Raw genomic sequence first — 17,227 nt, forward strand, 5'->3', positions numbered from 1 at the left:
CTGATGATTGTTCTACTTAGAGGAAAACCTTTGGTAAGTTGACACTGGATAATGTACTTCAAATGGCAGTACTGAGGTATAGATTGTCTACTAAGACAGTTAATTATGTTAATTGTGTGTTGATTTATATTGTAGTTAGCTTTATGTTGAGCTGCTGGGTATGTGGCATTTCTAAATTTTTTTCTAGGTTGAAATAACTTGTTAATTTATGTGACAAAAGTGGGATGTGATTTCAATAAACAATGAAACTGATTATTTAATTACCACCAGTATCTACTTTAGAGTCTCTGCTGCTGGAATCCACTTGGAGTGTGCAGCCTTTACCATCTTATGCAATGTATTTGTGTTTACACATCCTGTTGCAGGAGGGCAGGTGGGGGAATGTGTCTGGGGTTCAGGTTTTGGGTTTGCTCTAACACACATGAGTGCTGTGCATGAGAGCTCTTGATGTATTTTCTTATTTGGTTCTGGTTCTCTCAGCAGTTGCTTTTCTGAAACTGTGCTCACAAATCTTGGCACAGAACAGAATTTAGAAGCAGTTAAATGCAATTTATGTCTTTTGCTCAAATTCTTCTTTATAATGGAAATTAGCTTAGCTAAAAAGTGGATAATTAGCTACGCAGGATCTTACAAGGTCTTGTTTTCTGGAGCTGATAGCAGTATTGAAGGGAGCAAGAATTATCTCCCTTCTGCCTGTCCCCAGCCCCCAAAAGGTAAGTTTTTCTTGTAAGCTTCTAACACAGATTGTTTCATCTTTCAGGGAAGGAAGGAATTTTCTATTTTCCTTAAAAAACCTGTTCTGAAAAAGGCTTAAGGTAAAAATGGTGAGATATGTGAGGGTGATGAATCTGCCCACTATTTTCTGTGGAATATCAGTGTGGAATTAACTGCACAAATAAACCAACTTGGAATAAAAACCTCCATGGACAAAGGGTGAAACTATTGCCCAAGTGAATTCCTCAGAGCTGTGTTGGGGTTTGTTCTCTGCTGTAAGAACAGGATTTTAGGGTTACTGTGTGTGCTTTGCTCTGAGTGAACTTTCCTCTTGCAGCTAAGGAAGGATTTGGTTCCTCAACCATTCATGAGGAGTTTCAGGCAGGAATTTTTCAGACATAGCCAGACAAGGTGGGAGCTAAGATGCAGGGGCTGGCAGTGGGTTCCAGTAGCTGAGGAGTTGCAAAAGCATCATGATGAAAGTCTGCCAGGATGAAGTTCCAGGAGCTGTGCAATGCTGAGAGCTGGAGAGGGAAGGAGATGGCAGTGGGAGACAGCAACTCCTGTGGGACTTTTGGCCCTTGAGTTGGCTTTTGGGGTAAGTCCAAAGGGTCCAAGAAGGGACCTGAGCTGTGGCCCAGTCCCTTTGTTTGTGCTGTGCTCTGCAGAATCACATCAGGGCATCAGAAAAGTGCTGCAAACTCCAGCAGGATCCCAGTTTGCAGGTGAAATTTCTGTATTTTAGATCATTTACTTTCAAAAGACAGTAGTATTAACTAGGTGTGTTAGACCTCCATGGAGAAACAGGTTTGTAAATGAGTGCTAGAAAGGAACAGTTTTCCTCTGGGCTGTTATTTTAGAGGGAAACAAAGTAAGGACAAGCAAGGTAGAGCAAGAAAATAAAAACAAGGCAACCTTTAGGCAAAGTAGAGAATGGGAAGAGGGGATTTGCTGCAACAGGAATTGGGAGTGAGGAAGATACCACTGGTTAGGAAGTTACTACTCAAAACCCAGAGTAAAGTAAAAGATTAAATTGTTCAGGCTCAAAATCTCTTTTTGACAGAATAACAATATAAAGTGGATTTTCCAGGGACAGAAGAGATTAAGAACTTTTAGCTTAAGCTTGTTGTCTGTAAATGGAGATAATGGGAGCTGCTGGGAATTTAGCCCACTTTAGTAAACATAACATGACTTTCAATGTTATTTTGGGGAAGAGTAAGGAGCTAAATCCTTTTCTAAGCTAGTATGGTTAAGATTAGACCAGTTCAAGCAAATCTGTGGTCAAGGTTAAAGTGATTTTCCTGTAGAAATATATATCAGAATTCCACGAGAGACTTGGCAGTCTGTGTTCCACATGATTGCTAGTTAAAATCAAGAAACAAGATGTCATGTGTTATCAAAATCAGAGGAGATGGTTATAAAAAGCCAGGAGATGGATGCAGCATGGCAGTGTTAAACACTTTGGATAAACAATGATTGCTAAACTGCACTGGAATATCCAGAGGATGGGATTATCAACTGAATTTGTTGTACTAAGCAGAAGATCAAACAAACAGTAAATCTTGCAAGGATTTTGTTTGGGTTTTTTTAACTCTAAACTATAAGCGCAGACTTGGTGCTTTAAGGTGACATGATGCCTTCAATTCATTTTCCTTAATTCATATTTCAAACAACTTGGCTTGGTCTTTTGCACATCCAAGATATCCTCACCCAAACTGGCTCCCACAAGAGCCTGTGTGGAAGCACAGGCTGGAAATGTACTAAAAATTGCTTTTGGCAGTTTTGTATTAACAGTAAACCTTCCAGAAAGTAGCACTTTATTTAGAGAAGGGAGTTTCCTACTTCTTCCTCCAAACATAAAATGATAGAAATTTAAAAGAATGGGTGTGGTTTGAAATGTGGCTTTGTCTTCGCTCCGTTTCTCTCTGGAGAGGAGACATGACAAGCACAAATCCAGGTTAGAAAAGCAGAGTTTTTGAGATGTAGTGTCCTCTGAAGTGGAGCCTTTCCAGGCTGTTGTTGATCTGGTGTGCAGCACTAACTAAGCCGCGCTCAGAGATGCTGAGCCGGCCTTCGCACGGAGCTGAGCCCCAGGGTGGTGCCACACGGTCCTGGCGTGCTCCTGTGCTCACGGCTGACATGGGGCAAGAGAAACACGCACTTTGGGATTCCCCTCCCCCAGGACACCGTATCTCGAGCTGAGAAAAGAGGAAGGAAGCTCCGAGAGGCAGCAAATCTCACAGAGCCCTCGCAGCTGCCTCCGCTCGTCCCAGGGCTGGGGTAGGACTGCGCTTCCGGGGCCTGTTTGTCACTGCCAGCTCTGCACCCCGAAAATCCGGCACCCCGAAAATCCGGCACCCCGAAAATCCGGCACCCCGAAAATCCGGCACCCCGAAAATCCTGCATCCCGAAAATCCGGCAGCCCGAAAATCCTGCATCCCTCGGGCCTGGGCATCCCTGGGAGCCTCACGGCTTCTCCTGGGATGGCAAGATGGCACAAGACAGAGAAGAGTGGCGTGGGTGAGTAGCTGAGGGAGCTGCCATTTGAGCCTTGTCTTCTGAGCAGGATGTGGGCAGGTGTTTTCTCTGGTGTGATGAGTTAACACCGTCCGCTTCACCAGCCTGGATTAATTGGAAGGATCAAATTTGTACAAAGTTTTAATCTTTCAAACAGAATGGCATGGAGTACAGTAGAGTCAGCTTTCCTGCTGTCACAGTAATGCAGCTTTTCCCACCTTGGTGTGTTAGAAGCAGACTGAATAAATAATGTTTTGTATAATGTGCAATGGCCAGAAGTTATGGGGAACAGATACAGGGAAAGGGGAATCCTACAGTTTCTTCTGTGAGATTGTCACTTGTGGTCAGTGTCACAGAAAAAAAATTGTATTTGAGTTGGTGAGTTGCACTTTTTGGAAGGAAAGTCATCTTAAAATGAATGATGCTAACTTGTATGAAGGACTGAATTGCTGTTTTAAAAAAGCCTTAAACAACTAGAAATCAAAGCTAAAGCACTTGAAAGATGTGTGCTACTACTTAGTTACTAACCTTCTAAATGCTTCTAAAAGAAATGTTTTAAGTAGGCTGTAGTTTTTTGTGATATGCATTAAAAACCCAACTGGCTTCATGAAATAAAATGTAACACCAAGAAATTAATAAGAAGAAAACGTGTTGTTCAACGTCCATGTCCAGCAGTAGCAGAATTGCAAAATGGAAGGAGCCTGTTCTGGTGGCAGTTTACATTACAAAATAAAAGGTGTTAATATTTTCTGTTTCCATTTTACAAAGAGTAGAAAGCACCTAATTTTTGCACTTGTGGTAGCCTCTATAGTAATTGGAAGGTACAACAAACCTCACACAATAAAAACCATCTTGTGAAATGTAGTCTTTCAACAACGAATGACAGCCCAGCAACAGTTTTCATGTCCAAAACAATGCAATTTACTCTAGAGTAGGTCACTGGGAAGACCTGACACTGCAGACCTGCTGCTGTTTCCTTTTCCCTCTGTTTTCTCCCCTGCTGCTCTCACTGTGAGCACAGAGTTTAGTGTAAAAGACAATGCTGTGTCCTGCAGTGTGGTGATAGTGCTACCATTCAGTGGCCCCAAGTCCATTTCCTAGGTTAAAGTTTTTCTATTAAACTCCTTATAAGGCTCTTTATTATATTTCTATGTAAAAATCACAATTGTAGTGGTGTCTGTGGTTTAGTGTGTCACAAAGCAAAACAACAAACTGACTTCCTAACAATATTGGAATAGTGATATAAGTGTGGACATAGATGTCCCTTATGGTAGGTTTTCTTCAGTAAGAGCATTCTGTCTCTGTTTTTGCACAATTGCTTGGATTTCATGGAGTACAAATTCAACAACCTTTAGCTTATACCCAGAAGTTCCTTCTCTTAGCCAAACTGTTGGCTCACAGTTTATTTTACTCTATCTTGGAAACCAAATATATTCTTTCATTACATACATTTGTGAGAAAAATGGAGGACTCTTGCAGAATAATTAAAACAATCAAACAAACCCAAACAAACATGTACCACCATCACTGGCAGTCCTGTCCCATAAATTAAACAAATTTCTTAGAAATTGGCAGGAAAATAGTGTGATTGGTAAATTTAAAGTAAATTAAGCTCCTGGCATAGTGAGGCCTGAACAAGGATTATTGATAACTATGATCACAAACGAAGAGGTTTCTGAATTTACAGTCTGTTGTAAGCATGCGTCCTGTGTCTGAGGGAAATGAGAAAAATGGGAAAACTGAGTCTTCTGAGTCACAAATTCTGTGAAAGTTGATGATGTTTTGGAATAATACATACTGGAAGCTTTTTGAGCATAGAGGGCTCAAAATGTCTTCTGTGTTCTAGCAAGTCTTTGGGTTTAAGTCTCTGATTACAAATCTCACGTTGAATTTTCAAGTCTTATTAGAAGTGTGCCTGCTGCCTTCAGTTTCTGCTGATGAGCAGTTTCAGTTTGAGAATATTGGGCCCATCACACTTGGGATGAGCAGAGTACACTGCAGGGTGGATCTGGAAGACCACACCATCCCTTGGTCATGGTAAATTGTAGCCTGTTGTGCCCACTTTTGTTTTTACTTAAGTAAATGGAGCAGTCCAGGTAGCAGATAGATTGATAGTTTGGTACTAGGAAAGTACAATCCTGATTTTACACATGAAAAGGCTGTTCTTAGTCTTGCAGCATTCCCAATATAAATTTGTGTTGCTCCTATGGACAGGACAGGATGGTGGCTTTGGGCTGCAGTTTCCTGATGGAAAGTCTGCTATCTGCTCAGACTGGAGCAGAGTTACAAACTGGTGAAATATTATGTTATCATTCTAAACTCAAGCATCAGATTTACTCCTGTTCTGCTGAATCTGAAAATGAATGTTTGTCCTTTTAAAGTAAAATTATGGGGAGGGGTGGGTGACTTCTTTGAAGGTGTAGAGAAGCACATACTCATACCAAGTGCACAAGGCTGAGACTGGCTTGTCTGATTTCATCTGCTGAAATCCTCTGAAATTATTTTGCATCTCTGAAATCTGAATAGATTGAGGTGTAAGAGAGGAGAGCTTTATTTAGGGCAGGTTTCCTCCATGAAATGCACCCTCTGAACCCAACTGTTCCAGCTCCTTGGGAAACAGCAGAAGCTGAGGAAACAATATTTTTATCCATGGTCCTTCATGAAAAGGAAAAATCACAGCTAAATACCCTGTTCTTCACAAAGAGTTTTAAGAAAAATGGCTGTGCTACAATTTTATATGAGAAGGCACAGAGTCAGAGACAATATTTTTATATGACTAGTTTGGTGTGTTAGAGCTTCCTGGTTCTTGTAATCCATCCTGGCTTTATCGTGTTTAAGAAGGAAAATAAGTAGCTCAGGTCAGCCTAAACCTCCATCTGGCCCCAAGGTTAAGCAAGTCAGGAAATCTGTATTCAGTTGTTTTCTGAGGTAGCAGCTCATTACCTGAGAACTGCAGATTTACCCTCTGGGCATGATTTGCAATAAATTTAATCAGCTTCTAACCCCCAGAGATGTTTAGGACAAGTTTCTGACCTGTCCTAGAGCTGTGGCCATGCTGTGGTCATTAAGCCACACTTGCTTTGTGAAATTTTAGGGGAGATCCTTAACTTGGAGTATTGGAACACATTTTTTCAGGTTTCTTACCAGGAGTCAAGAAATCCTGTTAGGACTGTATAATATTTTCACCTGGGATTTATCTGTCTCCTTGCTGAATAATTTCACTCTGTTCTCTTGGGAAGAAAATGAACACCAAGAACTGATCTTTTGTGGGTGCTTGACTACTCATGAAAGTGGAGCTGCATTTTTAAAAAATAAAACAGGGTGGTTTGCTGAGCCTATTAATTAGCAATTGTTTGAATATGCAGAACACATCATGAGTTTTATTGCATCAAAATGATACCAAATTGTCCTTCCATAGTGGTAAAGTGAAATTAGGAGCTGGTTCAGCAATACCTTAGGAATTTTGATTTTTTAAATTTTTTTTCAAATTCTGAACAAGTGTGGAAAAGTAGCCAAGGGAAACAACTTGAAACATGGATTGTTACAGAAAGGTGAGTCTCCAAAGGAAACAATGTAATGCTTGTATTTTTATAAAGAACAGGAGGGGGACTGCATGTGAAGGAAGACAGGCAGCAAAGACACGTAAGATTATTGGGCTAATAAATTACTTCAGTGTTAAAGGTTGTGGGATTTTCCTTGCTTACCATTCCCACCTTGCAGTGGTTTACAGGCTAATCATGTGAACAGCAAGAATATGGGGCATTAGCACTGAGGAAATTTAGCTTCTTGAGGAAGGGGTTCTGTTACCTGCAACATTGCAACTCTTCTAGAATGTTTTGTGAGTGAGAACTCCCTAACAAGGTCTGTGGTATGAGGGATATTTTTTTTTTTTCTGCTGTCCATTTTCTAATGTGAGGAGAACATATAATTTCAATTAGGGAAGGTTAACTGTTTTCTGTCTCCACAACCATCTATACAAGAATGTACTCATGTATTTATCTAGTGAGGATGTATCAGACCAAACAGCTGCAATAGATGAGTAGCAGTTCAATGGAAACAGGGATTTTCTCCAGCCCTCCTTTTTTTCCTTTTGAGATGGACACAGGTGGAAGTCTTTGCTCAAGCTCTGGGTGTGTGGGTGACAGCAAAACCACACAGAAGCTGCTGAGGGTCACTGTTGTGTTTGGCTGGGCAGGGAAGGATTCTTTGGGCTCTCCTCATGGACACGATGGGAATTGTTCCCACTTCCTCAGGTACAATTCAGAGCCCACCTGGGCTTGAGCAGGGTTCAGTTTGGAAGGCTGGCTCTGTCAGCAGTCTAACCTGGCACTTTCCATTTGCTCTCTGAGGAATATCGATGTTGTGGTGTGCTGGCCTTCAGCTCCTCTTTGGAGGGAGCTGAGAATCTCAGGGGTTTGCACTGGGCTCTTTGTTTGTTTGCTGAGTTATGTGTGTGCTATCAAATTACCACAGAGGTTGTGGGGAGCTCTAAATAAATGGTTTTCCTTCTTTGCTCATTCAGGGGAAAACCTTCCATCTGTGTTGTCAGTAAAGTCCCTATTTAGGAGCACTGGTGTAAAACTGGAATTTCTGGGCATTCTCTGTGCCATCCTGGGAGAATCCTGCAGCATCTGTGTGCAGATCCACTGCTGCTGGGGACACCTCAGCCTGGGAATATTTGCCATCCAAATCTCTCCCTCTAATCTTAATGCCATGACTTCAGCAGCTCCTGAGGTCAGTAATTGCTGTTAGGATTTAGAGTGGATGCTGGGGCCTTCAAGCAGGTCACTTCTGTGCCTGAAGGATGCTGACTCATTTTGTATTTATGGCTGGGATGTAGGATGCCAGGGAGAGGAGCAGTAGGAAAATTCTTCAGAGTGATTTGAAAGGGTTCTTATTTCTACCCACTGGAGAGTTTTTTGTTTTTTTTTAAAGTCAATAACCCATTGTGAGAATCCCACCAAAAATACTTGAATTCCACACGGGGTTTTCATATACTATTTTTGAGGAGAACAATGAGTTAAATGTGTTTGTGCACACAACAACCCTGAGGATCTCAAAAGAGGGTGGAGGAAAGGGAATGTTGCTTCTGGCTGGTGAACTCTGAGGTGACACTCACAAGTACAGGAGGTCCCAGTTTGTAAGGGAAATGACATCACTTACAGCTGACAGAAAACATTACTGGATATAATATTATAATTTTTATTCACAGTTAACAATTAAAGAAAAGCAGATGTGATGGTCAAGCTGTCTGGTGCTGTAGATATGATCTCTGGATGTTGGTGTTGGGTTATTTGGTACATTTTTTGTGAGGTGGTTTATCATAAAATGCACAGACAGGTCTATAAAAAAAATTTGTACAGTGATTTTTTTGAACTCATCCTACCAAGTAATCCAAGTTCTACAGTAAAATATCTCTTGTTAAGTTTCCACTTACTCATCTAGAAATATCTAAGCAGATACAGCCACTTCCTTTGCCAGTTTGCTACTGCACCTTTCAATACATTCAGGGCTGTTAATGAAGTTTTAAGAGAGCAAAACTGAAATACAGTGTAAATATATGACTCAGTAATTTGCATCTATATTTTGAGACACCTACAACTAAGTAGAGCAGTGCATATTTTGAGATCTAAAGTATTTACTGGTCAACAGTGATCTTGATCTCCATGGACTTTTCTGGAATTTAATATAAGAGATGGGAATGCACCCACATCTCCCACCTCCCAAACACTCCAGAGAAATGTATCCTGCAATACCATAACAACTCTGCAGGGTTGTTTGCCATCCTCCTCTTCTGGAAAAGAGACCAGTCAGAATAGAATTACACATGTCCTATAGCACGTAAACTCAATTTTGTGTTGGGCTAAGGCAGTTCTGAGGAAGTGTTTTCTATGTTCTTTTGAGTAAAAGGCTGAATTGGAGCAGCAGAGCCTCACGTGAAAGTTATACATCTTATAGTCCCCACGTGTTGAATGATTCAAGCCTTGCTCTCTCCATTCAGGAGAAGAAGCTGCTGAAAACCTCTTTATGCCAACAAAAAAGAATTTATTCTTGGTCCAGTAAGCCTCTTCAATTGAAAATTCCTTCTAATTTCTGTTCCAGAAATATAAGAAGTAAAAAGATGGCAAAAGAAACAAGAAACGTAAATTTATGGAATACTTGTAAAGTGAAGGGGATTAATCTATTTTAGCTCTATACTCCTACTTCAGGCATTTTCCTGGAGGGCCATTTATTTTAAGACTTCAAGTAAAATAAGTCAAATGTTTAAATGAAATGTGTTTTTATACATGTTGGACTAGCTAAGACATCCAAAATCCTTCAGGTTTGGTTGCTGTGTGTGGCTGGATGGGAACACTGCCAGGAGCAAAGGCAGAGCTCTGCTGACCAACACCTTTCCTGGACACCTGGGTCAGCTGTTCCCACCTGCACAGTTTAATTGGGCTTTCAGCTGTTTGTATTTTAGTCAGCTCTCCTGTGTGATTGTAGCTTCAATAATAATTTCTGCTGTAATGTTCTTGTAGAAATTTGTAACCAAGCCTGTGAAGAAAAAAACTTGACAGAGGCATGGTTAGCATAGGAGCCCACATCCTGTAGCCCTGGAACATAACTGGTGAAGAACTCATTTTCTTGTATTCTCTCTCAAATGCTGGGTGTTTCTTAACCACATGCAGATAAGTTTCTGATTAGAACACTTTCAAAATCCTCTGCTCCTGTGTTCTTTTCAGAGTCATACAGACAATACAGAAAATGATGAAACTTGGTTCTGTTTCCATGTGAAACACAGTTTCATGTTAAATTAAAGCATTTAATTTAAACTCAGGAAAAAAATTCAGTAAACTCAGTTTTCACAGGCACCTCTGTGACCTTTCATACCAGTATAGCCATAAATTTCTGTAAACTGTGTGCTTAAATCCTTTGGACCAGTAGACAAACAGTACCCCAGCACTGTCACTGTGTATTTATCTAAGACCTGCATCTGAACAGGGCTCCTAAATCCTGTGCAGAGCAGTGCTGATTAATAGCTCGTGTCCCTGTGCCTGCTGAGTTTTCTGTGAGGTTCATTTGTTTGGTTTTTGCTTTCAGCACTGGCCCTTTTCACCACCTTTCCATTCTCAGGAGAAAAGAGATTATTTAATGCTGACAAATGAAGCTTCTTGATAGAATTATAGTTCTGTTTGTCTAGCCTAGTGTATTGATCCCAGTATCCAAACCTCAATAACCACGTGTGCTTTCTAGTTTCACTGTGATGTGAGGCTATATTGAAAAATATTGTTTTTATCCTTTTATTTTCCAGCTATATACAATTTCAAAGGCACAGGGACACCACAACTATCTCTACAGATTGGTGATGTGGTCCATATCCTGGAGTCCTGTGAGGGTAAGTCACATTTTCCATCTCATTGTGAATAACACTCCTTTCACCTCACAGCAGTTCCCTGTATTACATCAGCAGCTTTCTAATGCCCTTATTTTTTGTGGTGGTGGTGGTGGTGGTGTATTTTGAGGAAGAACCTAATCTTTTCTGAACAGCCAAAATTAGACTTATTACAGTACATGTGGTTTTTTGGGATGCCTTTACCAAATGAGGAAGTCATCAAGGTGAATGTTGAGTTTTTGAAGTTTGTGCCGGCTTGTGATATACCTCAGGGAAGTTACATTAAATTTGATTTAAGAGTTAAAGGAATCCACTTTCAGCCTCTAAACGAAATCTTTGTTACTAGGAGATATTGAGCACCCTCATCATCCTGTTGTACAATGAGGAAACCCATTTAAAGAAATCTGAGTGTCAGCATGATAGAAACAGCTCTGGAAGCCAACAACTTCCTGAGCACATGAAGCAGAAAAAGTCCAAGTCATGACTGATGGACAGTCAATACCTTCCCAATCCCACAGATTCTCTCTGTCTGACAGAGCTGCTGAGGCTCCCATTAGTACAAAGCAAGGAGAGTGGAGTTGTTATTGCTAACTCAGCAGTGAGGTATCTGCAAATGTCACTGTAAGAGAGATTTATTTTCAATTTGCAGCGATGCTCTTGACCAGGTCAAGAGTTTTAAAAAAAAAAATTGAAATTGCTTAAAACTTTGAAAAATATATTGTAAAATTATCTTCTTCAACCTACTTCTGTTGATAGATGTGTTTTATTAACTGCAGTTATGTTAAAGAGAGAGGCCAATTGCTGCATTGCACAGTGGCAGGGCCAGCTTGGTGCTGGCACACCTGGTGTGTTGTGGGCACAGGGCTGTAAAGACTTTAAAGCTGTTTGAACCCAGCCCATTCCACCACACGGAGCTCTAGGTTGTTTTGTCTGGAAAGAACAAAGGATTTGGGGGAGGAGCACCTGAAAAACCATGTTTACAATGTACTGGAGCACAAAAACATAATTATTTCTCTTCTGTTTGTAAGATTAATTCAATATCTTTAAGCATCAGTGAAAACATTGATGTCACCCAGCAGTCAACAGAGTCACAGTGATTCGTGTCCTCCCCTAAAAAAATGTAATTATTTAGGCCTCCATTCTGAACATTTTGGCTAAGAACAAATCACACACAAACCAGGAACCTTCTCATCCCTGTATTGTGTGTTAGTTGCAGAAATTGCATTTCAGGCTTTGGGTTCCTGGGGTCCCGTTGTTGTCAGCCCAGCCTAGTGAGTGGAGTGCTGATCTTATGGGGTTATTTTTTATGTAGAAGTCTTTTCTGAATCCCCTGCCCTTGATTTGCTCTGTCATGCCTTGCTTTATGAAATATGTTTGTCAATGAAGAAGTGGAATCCTTCTCATTGTGTGAGTGAAGTTCATCTTTTATGAGATATCTTCAAAATTTGCTGCCAGCTGCAGCTGGTGAGTAACCAACAGTGACAGGATTCTTCCTGTGCTCCTTTTATGTCCTGTTTTGGTTGGTTTTGCATGCACAAAATTTATGCACAGAACATGTATGTGCTGTCACAGCAAATAGGATGAAACCTGTTTTACAGACTTGGTTGTAAATTGAGACTATGTGCATATAATTCAGTTTTAGCAGTAAGATGGAATTTTATTGTTGATAAAACATTTAAGAAAAAAATCCCACTGCAGAAAAACCTAAAAAAAAATTTCTGTCCTGAGTCTTTCTTTGAGGTCAGCTATCATCCTCTGACTTTTAGCATCACCTTTCTAACTCTGCTGTTTGGCATTTGGAATTTATTTTTGTTATTTTATGCTTTGCTTCCATGGCTGCATTACCTGTGAGAGAAAGGGTGATATCAAAGATATCATATCTGCTCATGAAATTACAATTAGGAAATGTATGCTTTTGGTCATAAATTCTGTCTATGGGATGAAAAATATCATATTCAACAGAGTTAAACATTGTTGCTGTGCAGGTCATTTTTCATGATGGGCTGTATGCACAGTGGATCCCTGATCTTATTTAGTAAGGTTGAACTCTGCTTTTTATGTTTTTTGTAGTTTCTTGAGACTTAACCATGGAATAGATGGAACAAAGCCTGAATTAATTTGTAACTTGTCACTGCTGCAGTTCTGCACCCCTGTCTTTCAGAAGGGCTTTCGAGTTACAATTGGAGCAGGAGCCCAATAATAGCCCTGAGTTTTCTTGACATTCCAATTTAAATTTATAGCAAGAAGCTGCTTGTTATGGCTGAGTCCAAAAGCCATATTTTCTCATGGAACAAAAACGACTTAACCTTATCACATGAAGGAAATTGGATCTGTAACTACCATGTGCTTTACTGGATTAATACTGGGCCCAGCACACAGTAAGAGCCTCATTTGCTGCCCAAGACCACGGGGGATTGTGGCTAACATGGATATTTAAGGGTGTGCACACATTACTTTGCAAAACAAATATCTTATTCTACCTTTAAATGTGAGCAGGGGGTATTCGATTCTGTACAATTATCTGTACTTACTGTGTAAGGCTTAAAAGCAGACAAAACAATCATATTTGATAATAAACAAGTCATGCTGGATATAATCCCTGCTACTCCCTTAAAGCTATGTGTGTTTGAAGTAACTATTAATTTTGACAAATACCATGATAGGTATTTTTAATGTGAAATAAACCCCATGACTTCATTGTGTGCTTTGCAATGCATGTATTTTTTTGTCATACCAATGATCTTTCTTCCTTTCAGATTGGTACAAGGGTTACCTAGTGAGGTACAAAGGAGCAGAGGTAAGATCCCATTGTTCCTATGAGTCTGTTTTTAAGGGCTCAGCCCATGAAATGGGGTTTTGGGTATCTCTGCCTACATAGCCCTGATCTCTCTCTTCTGATCTCTCAAGTCAGCTCTTTCCACTCTTTCATTTCAAGATGAATGAAATGATCAGCATTCATCCAAGACAAAGTTGGTAAATAGAAGTGAGGACTGGGGAAAGCAGATCAATGAAGAAGAAATGACTGTGCCTTCAGGTTAACAACTGTTGAAGCCACCACTTGGATTGAATTTTGAATCAATTTGCTGCCAGATGTGCTTGTTTCTGTACTTTTCCCAAGGATTCTTTAGGTTACAAACAATATAAACAACTTGTATGAGGCTTAAGTTCTTAAATATCTCTAATGTACAAAAATAATATTAATTTTTTAAAATATGTTATTCTTAGATTTGAAAATGGAAAGCCACAGAGGAAAACTTTTTACCCTGGGTATGATGACTCCTGAGTTAAGCAGCAAGAAAATTCTTAGTTTCAACTGCACTTTTCTAGAAGAAAAGCATTTTTGTTTGTAACTTCTTGGTATAAGATTTTCTAGGGAGCAGCAATGTAAATGCATTAAAACACTGCACCTGTGTTTTAATTACTTTGACATTTCTTTTGACTGAAAATGTTATTAGCATTTATTCTACATAACATTTCTATTTTTATCAATTAAAATTTAGCCTAAAACTAGAAAGGGAAAATATTTACCAGAACTAACCACTTTAACAAATTCTTAATTAATTCCTATTATTGCTAAAGGGCTTCAAGATCATTGTGCATAACATGCTTTAAGAAGTATTATTAATTTCATGTACTAAGATATCACTAAATTTACCATTACTGGGACCTTTTTTCTTTTACTTTGCTTCTTCATGGACTTCTTTGAACTTTAATCTTAATGAAAAAAAGTGGAAGTGATAAGACATGATTGTGTTTTGATTAAGATGAAATGCTTAGAAGAAAATGGTTATAAAAGCCACAATCTTATTCAGAGAAAGGCTTTGTAAAGTAGCACATTTGTTATTGAATTTTTGTGGTACTTGAAGTACCATATGTGAATTACCAAATAAAGAAGAATCCAGGAAGGACCTAATTAATTACCAGGGTGAGATTTGCCAGTTCAGGGGAGGATTGTCAGGACAGAATGATTGTCAAACATTCCTTTAGGATGACTTGAGACATTTCAGCTTTTGTAGAGCAAGGACAATCACATTAGAACTTTTTTTCATTTGTTTTCTAGAGAGGTCAGTTAAAATAGATATGAGATGATGCACTGACCCAATGTTTCTTTACTGAATTTAAATAGTATTTTATTAAATTGTATTTAACTGAACTGTTTTCTGGGGTGGAAAATGGTGTTTCTTAGGAAGAAAGATGCGTATGCACTCTACATTTGAAGAGACATGACAAACTTCTATTATTTATCTGTCAAATAAAAATGCATCCATCTGGATGAAAAACTAACCAGGAGTTAGTTTGGGTATGACAGTTTATGCTCACGGTCATGGTTGTCACCTAAATGTTTTTGGAGAATAAGTGTGGATTTATAATTTTCTTCTCATTCATCAGGGAATATTTCCTAAATCCTTCATCCACATCAAGGAAGCTGCTGCTGAAAAGAAAAGGTATTGAATTTATCTGTTTTATTACATTATTGAGCTTGTCTGCTAAAGAATGAGTTTTAAGGCATTTATGTACCTCACCCACAGTAAGTATAATATGCACCCATGAAATGCAGACACTCTTTGTGATCTTTCCTAGACATACAGAAAATGTTATACCTGCTGAGATTCCCTTAGTCCAAGAAGTTACCACTACTCTGTGGGAATGGGGAAACATCTGGAAGCAGCTCTATGTGGTAGGATATTTTACATGTTGTTTCTTACCTGTTAGTCCTATTTATGCACATTGGGGTCTTGTCCAAATTAGTGCCTCTTCCTACATTCAGGGCAGGGTCTGGGTGGATTTAAGAAATTGTTTTCTCACTACTAAATTTTTCTTCAGTGGCTTTAAATTCTTAGTGACTTTAAATCTGGTCTAGCCATCAGCCTTGGTGATCTTGGTGATCTCTTCCAACGTTTATGAATCTGTGGTTCTGTAAAGGCAAAGCTGACATTGCTGAGGAGTGGTGTAACTTCTCGCCTATTGTTTCAACCTTGAGTATCCTGTGCATGATAAGTTCTTCATAATTGTGATTTGTAGCATTGAAAAATTTCCAGATAGGAGTATAAAAGATAACTTGGATGTTTTTGAAAAAGATTCATGGTGCTCTTGGATTGCAAGAACAGAAGTTGTTCAAGAGTTACTGGGAGCAAGTAGCTATTAACAATTAGCAATTTCAAGAATTGTGCTGACTATTCCAGGATCCCAGCCACTGGATTTTTCTTTATCTCTGCTGGGACAAAGGGATCTTGAATGTGCTGTAGTTTTCTGAAACATATCACTTTTTAGTCTTTTTGATTAAGCCAGCAATGAAAACCCATCTTTATTTTCAGTGAATGACTTAGAACTGCTTTAGTCACTTCAGTGTATTCTCTCATTTTTCTCTTAAATGTGTTAATGCCACAATCAAGTGTTATTGTTCCCATCAGTATCTCTTACTGAAGTTAATAGTTATTGTAAGTTTTCTCTTGATGAGAATTTGTTAAAGAATTTTAAAACAACACAATTAAATGAAAAAAAAATAACACAATTCCCTATCCTGATACAAAATTTGATGTTATTTCTTTATGATCATGTGGGATATTCTATCCTTAAAAATTTGTGGGATGAGACATCATTATTTTGCCTACTTCTTGCTCCTGCTATCATTTAGCATTAAATATGACATGTAGCCTGTAGCTGTCAAGCCCAGTGTTTCACTTCAACTTGAAGTCTGAAACTTACTGAGGTTTTTTTATCTCTTAGACAAATAAAAAAGCCCGGTTCCAGCAGGTGCAGTCCATGATGTGTGACTTGATGGAGTGGCGGTCACAGCTTCTGTCCGGGACCCTGCCAAAAGATGAGCTCAAAGAACTCAAACAGAAAGTCACATCCAAAATTGACTATGGTAACAAGTAAGTGGCCTACACTGCTTCTGGAAAGCATGATTTAGATTAAAGCACAGCACCAAGGAGATGTTGATAAAGTTTTCATGTTTACAGGTTGGAATTCAAAAGTGTGATTCATATTGAATCTTCCTCTTCAGACTTCTCCTGTAACCCCTGTGATAATAGTGGATACCATGATGAGGCTTTCCATAGCAAAATATTTTTTCAAAATATTAATTTATTTCTTAATTATAAATATGTGAGCTTGTCAGTTAGGAAGATTTGAGGTCAAATAACCAGCCTTAGGTACATGTATCAACAGCATATTTGGGGTCCAAAACTTATACATGTGTCACAAACATGGCCTATGTCCAGTAAGTGACCCTCAAATGTGGCACTGGCAAACTGCACTGAGTCTGCAAACAAACACATCCACACCCAATTCACTAGGGAATTTCCAGGCAGTGCTCTGCTTCTGGTAATAGAAGTGAAACTACCAGGGACAGAATAGTTATTTGATAAAATGTCTTGTCTGGTCCTTGCTAATAAAAAGTCACTGCAACACAACATATTTTTTGGCAAAATTTTGGGGTTGTGGTTAATGGTGTCTCCCTATTTGATAAGGAGACAGGGGAGAGAGAGCTTGGTAAAAAAATCTTCACAGTATTGTTTTTACAGGCATTAGAATCTGCTTATAAACTGTGTTTAGCTATTTTAAGTGAGTGTGGTGGTTGTGACCTGAAAGGCCTCTGTGCAGCTGAAAGTCTACAAT

General features: G+C 39.2%; 1 protein-coding gene across 1 annotated transcript in view; it reads left to right on the forward strand.

The window, feature by feature from the left end:
* Window positions 1-2,868: 2,868 nt before the first annotated feature.
* DOCK2 (dedicator of cytokinesis 2) overlaps window positions 2,869-17,227 on the forward strand; it is a 154,622-nt gene continuing 140,263 nt past the window's right edge. Inside the window, exons 1-6 of the mRNA XM_015641547.3 lie at window positions 2,869-3,234; window positions 10,526-10,609; window positions 13,363-13,403; window positions 14,996-15,051; window positions 15,188-15,284; window positions 16,334-16,482. Coding sequence (XP_015497033.1) covers window positions 3,198-3,234; window positions 10,526-10,609; window positions 13,363-13,403; window positions 14,996-15,051; window positions 15,188-15,284; window positions 16,334-16,482 — 464 coding nt within the window. The 5' untranslated portion in view covers window positions 2,869-3,197. The remainder of the gene's footprint in view (window positions 3,235-10,525; window positions 10,610-13,362; window positions 13,404-14,995; window positions 15,052-15,187; window positions 15,285-16,333; window positions 16,483-17,227) is intronic.

The sequence above is a fragment of the Parus major genome, chromosome 13 (assembly GCF_001522545.3).
Source record: "Parus major isolate Abel chromosome 13, Parus_major1.1, whole genome shotgun sequence".
NCBI lineage: Eukaryota > Metazoa > Chordata > Aves > Passeriformes > Paridae > Parus > Parus major.